This window comes from Patagioenas fasciata, chromosome 11 (genome assembly GCF_037038585.1).
Source record: "Patagioenas fasciata isolate bPatFas1 chromosome 11, bPatFas1.hap1, whole genome shotgun sequence".
NCBI lineage: Eukaryota > Metazoa > Chordata > Aves > Columbiformes > Columbidae > Patagioenas > Patagioenas fasciata.
This window is the reverse complement of record NC_092530.1, coordinates 17,511,263-17,519,353: the sequence shown is the minus strand read 5'-3', so window position 1 is coordinate 17,519,353 and position 8,091 is coordinate 17,511,263. Positions and strand designations below refer to the sequence as shown.

The 8,091-nt window shown below is 51.7% G+C and overlaps 1 protein-coding gene across 1 annotated transcript; it reads right to left on the bottom strand.

The window, feature by feature from the left end:
• Window positions 1-243: 243 nt before the first annotated feature.
• On the bottom strand, window positions 244-6,730 carry HMGB3 (high mobility group box 3). The gene is made up of 5 exons (XM_065846444.2): window positions 6,582-6,730; window positions 3,680-3,836; window positions 3,019-3,158; window positions 2,295-2,469; window positions 244-1,736 (listed from the first exon to the last, which is right to left on the bottom strand). The coding sequence occupies exons 1-5, from the start codon at window positions 6,728-6,730 to the stop codon at window positions 1,593-1,595; spliced, it is 765 nt and encodes a 254-aa protein (XP_065702516.1). The 3' UTR covers window positions 244-1,592.
• Window positions 6,731-8,091: the final 1,361 nt, after the last annotated feature.

Genomic DNA, 8,091 nt, shown 5'->3' with positions numbered 1-8,091 from the left:
TCAGCTTGGATTTGGAAAGAGGACACAACTGCAATGCAGCCAGCTGGTCACCAGAGGGGAGACACCTGCACTGCCCCCCCAGCCCACCTCACAGCACCCAATTGCTATTAAAACTTGCATCATTAGAGAAAGGACACAGACTGAATACCTGCGCCACACTCCTACTTGAGCAGGGAGTTAGACTAGGCACCTGGCTTCTGCCATGAATTAAGATGCTAGAAAAAAAACACAAGTCTGAAACAGTTTAACACAGGACAAAAAAGGCACATTTTAATATGTACAGCAATGCATTTGGGCTATAAATTTACCCAACACAACTGAAAAAAGAAATCCAAACTATGCTTTTATACTTATTCCATGGTGTCAGCCTCATTCCTAGCCACCTACCTTTCTCTGCATCTCTGAATGCTGCTATATACACACACAAACAAACAATTACGTCATGAATGTTCATTTAGGCTCCCAAGTTCAAGTAATAAAGTTCAAACTTGCATAGCATCTTATGCCACTCAGCCATAAACAGTTACGATTGCATATTAGCTGGAGCAGCCATCTCTTTCAATTCAGCCAGTTTTGGCTGGCCACCATTTATTAGTTTATTATTTATTTTTTAATCCTTGAGTCAGAATGTTTCCTAAGTCACCAGCCCTGAGGGATGCCACAGACTTCAAAATGAACCTCTTGCTGTTGTTAAGATCCTTTTAAACCAGAAATTTAGAGTGTTGTCAAGAACAGTTTTAAAAATGTAATACTGTTTATTTTGCTTCAAAAACATTTCAGCATTCTAAACATACAAAAAAAACAGAACGTTGCAAATTCATTTAAGTACAGAGTGTTTTTGAACTTCAGTTGCTGCACTGGCTCTTCACTTAGTTGACGATGAAGAGATGTCTACAGTTTCAGTTTAAAAACTACCGCACTTAACTAAAAAAATCCATACACTTCTCATGCCAGCTGAACCCCCTTCCACAACTAAGAATGGCAGCAGAATGCTATTTCACTATATACAGAAAGACAACTTTAAGCTAAATGGACGCCCACTGTAGTGTAAATAGATCTACCCTCGCAGTGCATGCTTTGGGCCATGGCACCCCGGGGAACGTGCAGCCTTTCCAAGTCATCACAGCTCCTCTAAGGCATCATAACTCTAAGCATGTACCACAAGAATCTGTCTAGTTTTTACAAACTATAGATATGTACAGTTTATAACCCAGGATTTTCTAGCCAATAACCATATAGTAACACCACCTTACAAATTAAAAAAATGCTTGAAACATTTTTAAATGCTTTGTTACACCAACAGCAAAGTGCACAGAGTTAGGAGAACACTAGAGCGCCTTTTCATTTTAAAAATGTTTGGAAATATGTACAACTTTGATACAGTTTCAGGGTGCTCACTACACCCATGGCCACTTCATGTAAACCAGTTAAAATTTCTAGAGCACTTTTAGAAACTACAACGCGATCGGAATCCGAATTTTTTTTAATTAAGCCTAATAAGGGCAAAAGACACCATCTCAAATAAGAGGTGCTTCATTTATGGTGTTTCCCCTACTCTATGGTATTCACATGGAGACAAGTATTGTACAGTTTTATTCATCATCATCATCTTCATCCTCCTCTTCTTCATCCTCCTCCTCCTCTTCGTCTTCTTCCTCTACCTTTTTCCGAGCAGCTTTGGTTGCTGCTCCTTTTGCGCCATCAAACTTTCCTTTAGACTTGTAGTCTGCAACATCCTGCAAAGTCAAGGGGATGTCTTAATTTGCTCTAAGCAGCAAACACACACAGCATTTGTACAGCAGCAGGCATTAATGTAAAGGGACTGGCTGTCCACAGCTGCATCCCCAAAAGGAGACACAGCAGCACCCCAGCACACAGGGATGCAGACACCTCAGCACACGCATCTGCCTCCAGATGATGGAGGCCTTGAACCCTGTGTTCAGTTATTTATTTGAGGAGGAGAAGAGAACCCAGCCTCTCAAACGTTTCCTGCTAACAGGACAAAGCTCCTTTAACAGCATAGCAAACCCTTCGCTGGGGCAACACGAGCAGTTGCTGCTGCACGGCACTGAGGGGAAGCTCTCCCTCCTTGCTGGAATCCACCTGCAGCTCTCTAACCTATTCCATCCCAACGTACACAAAGTTCGGGTATGTAGCATACAGCGCAATGAGAACAGGTCTGTAAGCTGGAGAAGCTCATGACGCTGGGGCCACCTTAGCTGGGTCTATGTTACAGAAACGCATCAACACACGAGCCAGTACGGAAGAGACAAGTGAAAACAAACTAGCCTTACCTTCTCGTACTTCTCCTTCAGCTTAGCTGCCTTATTATTGTAAGGCTGCTTTTCACCATCACTGAGGTTGTTCCACATTTCACCTAGTTTCTTTGCTACATCCCCAATGGATATGCCAGGGTTTGTGGACTTGATCTTGGGGCGGAACTCTGAACAGAAGAGGAAGAAGCCAGACCTTGGGGAGAAGCACCAGAGGACAGTCAGCATCACAGCAGCGCATTGGGGGAGCATCCCCTTCCTCCGTCCCTCACCCACAACATCCACACATGCACTCACGCATTGTACAGAAATACTTTTTTTTAAACTTAAAAAAAATAAATCACAAAAAAACCACAATCCTAAAAAGATTTTGATTTTACTGAGGCCCAGGCCTGCAGCTGTTTTTAAGCAGAATGCTGTTTTTAAGAAAGTGTTGTCTATCCTCCCACCACTCAATTCCATTTTAAATACACAAGTCTCACTGTGACCCAGTCACTTTCATGTCTTCCATCACCACAAGTTAAACTCAGTACCAAGTACTGACAGCTCCTGTTAGTACTCTACAGGATCAAAATTACAAGCTGCCTAGAAGATTTAAAAGACAGTATCAGTAACCTATGATTACCAATACTGCTATACCAACAGTATGCCCCATCTACTTCTTTTATGGAAACTTATCAGCTGTGTTACAGGGCGTAAAAACAAACCAAAATACTTGTTCATTTAATGCCTGAAAGTTACTTACGGTGGTCGTTTCGGGGCATTGGGGTCCTTCTTCTTCTTGCCACCCTTAGCTGGTCCATAGTCCTTCATTTCTCTATCATATCGTACCTTGTCAGCCTTTGCCATTTCATCAAATTTAGCCTTCTCCTTGCTTGACATGGTCTAAAAAAAACCCAAAAAACAACACACCAAACCTGTGATTACCCAACTGTTCAATAGCTGGCAAACTTTAATAAGCCAGCACATACTGACTCAACAGGGGAGTTTCAGAATGTGTTTGTTTTCCAGCTGGACCACCTTGGGAACAAAGGTCCCGTACCAAGGACCGCAGCCACAGCTGGCATACTCAGTGAGAGAGAAGCAACAGAAATGGGACAAACACATACAGCCAGAGTCCTTCTTGAGGACACAGGCCTGGAGGGATGCAGCTGCTGAAGGGCACTGCTCAAGAACAGGCAAGGAGGCCAGGCTGCAGTGGAAGCACCTAATGGGCAGATACACTGGGCTGAAGCCTTCACAATCATTACAGGAGCCAGCAGCACCCGCTCAATAACCAGGAGACCTTGACAAAAACTGCACGCCGACCAAAACAGCACGGGCTCCCTTCATGTTCCAACACACACACCTCATCCTAGCAGATACCACAAGAAGGTATCCCTTTGGGAAGTCACAAATTAAGGTACCTTCCACCTCTCTGAGCACTTCTTAGAAAACTCTGCAAAGTTGACGGGAACCTCTGGGTTCTTTTTCTTATGTTCCTCACGGCATGTCTGCACAAAGAACGCGTAGGCAGACATCTTGCCCTTGGGCTTCTTCGGATCACCTTTAGCCATCTTGACTCTGTAGGAAAGAGGGGGGGAAAAGTGAATGCATATATACATGAATGTATATACATAGGTGTGTATACACACATGCTGTGCATATATTTGTATGTGTATATGCCACCATGCCCTGAAGCGATGTCCCATCAGTAACGCATTCCTTTCTCCCCCTCAATACCTCTTACCATCCCAAATACAGAAACTTAAATAATTCTTCCTTGACACTTGGGTTGCAGACTTGAGCCAAGTGAAACTGGTCACGGATTTAAGGTTTACAATGATACATATTTACATCATGCCCAAAGACTGGAGACAGGCTATTAAATACACATATTCCTGCCCATTAAGAGTTATATATGAACTAACATAAAATATTTGTTTTAGTTGGCTACCATGCTGGGGCTTGAGTGGCATGCACAGTGCCAGGCTATGACTTATCCCTGGAGTAGCTGGAGTTCATGTTAGCAGCTGCTGTCCACGCAGAAAGGCAGGACAGATTATTTCCCCCCAGTAAAAGCACATAACCTTTCACAGAAGGGCTGCAAACAACAGACAGTTTTAAACATAAAAGGGCCCACAGAGCTCCACAAGGTGAGGAACACTTGCTCTTGCTCCACCAAGTGACATGTTCAGAGGCACAGTGGTCAGTGCAAAGATGTGATTAGCAAGTCACCGAGAGGACGATGCTAACTTTTGGGCTGTATTTCTTTCCCCCTCTTCTGTATTTTTTTTTCCCCTCAACAAAAGAAAACAAAACAAAAAAGCAGCAATACTTCCTATTTACAGCTTCTTAGGCATTTTAAAATTTAATTTTTATTGGCACAACGTTAATATTTAATTACACCTATTAACCCCCAAAGAGCAGGAAAAGTGGCTTTAAACTGCCCTCTCCTGCCCCGGCCGCTGCCGGAGCTCCCCCCCAGAGCCCTGCGCAGGGGAGAGGAAAACCCGCGGACATCGGGGACCGGGCGGCGAGACCGGAGCGCGGAGCGGGGCCGGAGCCACCACTTGCTCCCAAAGTTGTGGGCGAGCGGCCCGCCGCGGCCGGCCCGGGCTCCGCTCCGCTCTCCTCCCGCCATCTTCTCCCCCCCCAAGGTCACCGCGGCCGCCGGGCTCCGCGGGGCGCGGGCACCTGCGGCGGGGCCGGGGCCGGCGGGCGGAGGGGGCAGCGGCGGCTCCGCCAGACACCAATAATTCATCTTCCATTTTGTGAAATGCCTCCTGATGAAAGAAAGTGCCCCTGAAATGCGGAGAGCCGGCGGGCGGGGGGCGCCGGGGGGCCGGGCGGCGGCCAGGGGCGCCGGCCCGGCCCCGGGCGGACGGTGCGAGCGGCAGCAGGAGCAGCAGCGGCGGCGGCCGCGCTCCGCACCCAGGGCCGGCCCCGCTCGCTAAGATGGCTTCTCCCAGCGCCGCCGCCGCGCCGCCGAACAAAGCCTCGCTCCCCCTCCGCCGCGCTCGGCCCCCCGCGCCCGCCGCCCCCGGCCGCCGTCCCCGCCAAAACGCCGCCCCCGCCGAGAAGGGGCTCCCCGCTCAGCCCCCCGCCGGGCGGCGGGGGCGGCGGGGCCGGGGCGCGGGCGGGAGGCGCCCCCACCCCCCCTCCCGGCCCCTGCCTAGCGCAGCGCTCTCTAACAAAGGCTCCCGTGCAGCCATTATCGCCGCCGCTACGCTCCTCCGCGCCGCCAGAAAAAGAGTGCAGAGAGCCCCAGGGCAGCCCCCAGGCGCCCGGCCGAGGGCACAGGGTGGTGGGGAGAGAGAAGCCGGGGCGAAAGCGAAAGGTTTGAGCCCCCTGCGGGGCGTCGAGAAGGAGATTTTCCTCGCCGCGACTCCCCTCCCCATCCCTATACCGCTTACACGTCTTTCTTCCCTTCGCCGGGGCTCTCCAGCGCCAGCCATATTAATGCCCACAGCACGGGCGGCACGGCGCGGGGAAGAGGCGATACAGGGCCCCGCCGCGGGCGCAGCCCTGCCAGAGACACCTTTTCGGGTAGGGGAAGAGCAGCGGAAACAGAGGCGAAAGGATCGGAGGTGTTTGGAGGCGGCAGCAGCGAGAAAAAAACTGCTTCGCCGGGACAGACGGGCGCAGCGCGCAGGGTTTATCCCTGTCAGATGCTAAAGCGACAGCCATATTAATGCAGAATAAACAGCGGGCACGGCATTGCGCACGGCCAACAACTTTCCCACCGCCGCCAACCCACCGAGCCCACCCAGGGGAAGGGGGCAAATAAAAGCCGAGGGCGCCGCGCGTTTTGCCGTGCGACATTAGGAGGCGGCAGAGAAAAATCCCTGCCCATGCGGGGGAGAAGAAGAGTTAGTCCCGGTGTAGTTGCTGCACCAGCCATATTACTCTCGGCGGCACGGGAGCCCGGCAGGGAGAAACCGGGCTGCACCGGGGACAGGTAGCCCCACCGCGGCGGGGGGGACCTCTCGGTGGGGCAGGGGAAAAGTACGGGGTGCAAACGCTGCGCCTCGCCCGCTGTCCGCCGCCCCGCCAGCTGCGCGCAGCATCTGCCCCAGTACCACCGATACCCTTGCGAGGGGCTAAGAAAGTTTTGGGTGATTTTCCCGATTTTTTTTTTTAATTAAAAAAAAATAAAAAAACTCAGAGGAAGGAACAGAAAACAGAAAAAAAAAAAATATTAACAAAAAAAAAAAAATCCCGGGGCAGGTAGAGCAGAGGGGTGAAGGCGCGGGGGCAGGGCGGGGCAGCAGCAGGGCGGGCAGGGGGCAGCCGCCCCCCGAAAAGTTGCGGCGGGGCTGCACGTACCTGTATTGTTCGCGGGAGTGTGGACAGGAGCTGGAGCGCAGGGCACGACGCGGGGCTCGGCGCGGCTCAGCCTCGCGTTGGCTGCCTACGAGAGCGGCCTGATTGGCTGCGGGGCTCCGCCGTTTAAAACAACCTCCTCGCCCGCTCATTGGCGCGGCGCCTCATGAATATTAAGCAGGGCCGCGCGGCGGTTGGCCGGCGCGGGTGAAGTCATTCATTCAAAACGAGCGCCCGCCGGGAAAAGGAGTTTGGCGGCGCGCGCCTTGGCGGGGTGGGGGGGAGAAGAGGAGAAAAGTTGGCGCGAGGGGGGCTCGCGCCGCTGCGCGCCCCGCGGAACCTCCACCCCGGCTGGCGGGAGCGCTGCGGACCGGGACGCGGCCCCGCCACGTGGTTGCGGCTGCCCGGAGAGCCGGTTGCCCCGTTCACCGTGGAACGGACCGGGGCCGTGCTGCGGAGTCGCTGCGCGACGTGCGGTGCTCAGCCTCCCCGCGCTGCCCAGCGGAGAGCCGCGGTGACGGGCAACGCGGGGTCCGGCTCCGCACACTGGCCGTGCTGGTGCCCTGTTGAAGAGGAGATCCGCTGCGAGAGCAGGGGGACGAGGGGAGCCGCGGGAAGCGGAGCAAAGGGACGAGGGACAGCTCCGGCAGCATCCCGGGGGAGAGGGTGGGACCTCGTCCTACAATAGCCTTTTATTGCGAATTTCTGCCCTAAAGCCGTAAGGGCTCGATTCCAATTCCAACGGCACTGTTTGCGGAGCCGGTTACTACTATGGGTAACAGGGAAGGGAACCGAGCCCGAAATAAACTCCACTGACAGTCATATCACACGATGGATGGAAAAGGAACTACAGAGCAAGCAACTGCGTGCTTGTCTGGGGGATCAGGGAGTTTTACCCAATCATTCATAAAATAAAACACCAAAACAACTTTGTTTACTATTTCTAACCTACTTCCACAACTTTCTAGAATTTGGTTGTTATTATAGAGGCTGATCGTATACAAGGAAGTCTGTAAACATGCCCTTCTGACTGAAACCAACCCAGCATGGCTCTGAGGCTACAGGGACAAGAGCTCCTTTGGCTTTCTTGAAAGAGCTTTCCCTATAGGGCAGCTGCCAAATGGTTAAACTGGTATTAGTGGCTGACCACAATTGTTGCTTGGCTCAGAAAAAAGAACTGTTATTTTAAGGCTGGAGTGGTAAGACTCAGAAACCACCACATACTGTTATGGGCTGGGTGTAACTGCCACCCTTCTTTTAAGATAGCCAGAAGAAACAGTTGCCCTCTTTAAGGAACAGATAGTGAAAAGCAGACTCCACCCTGGGCTGACAGACAGTGGGGTTTACCAGATACTGCTTTGTGGAAGCACTTATGGCTATAGGGTTGCCTTTGCTGGAACAGATCGAAACAAAACGGGTGATGAAACATAGAGGAGTGCCAACATCCACTCACAGATCCGCTGGGAAGCATGCTGAATTTCAGCCAGGATTTCAGCCAAAGCCCTGCCTGGAT

What these genes read in the sequence shown, in the direction of transcription:
- HMGB3 (XM_065846444.2), bottom strand. Translation starts at nt 6,730, where the DNA reads ATGAGCGGGCGAGGAGGTTGTTTTAAACGGCGGAGCCCCGCAGCCAAT. An exon ending in AGTGCTCAGAGAGGTGGAAG is followed by an intron (nt 3,159 to 3,679) that starts GTACCTTAATTT and finishes GGTTTTTTTTAG; the next exon opens with ACCATGTCAAGCAAGGAGAA. An exon ending in TGAAGGAGAAGTACGAGAAG is followed by an intron (nt 1,737 to 2,294) that starts GTAAGGCTAGTT and finishes TTGACTTTGCAG; the next exon opens with GATGTTGCAGACTACAAGTC.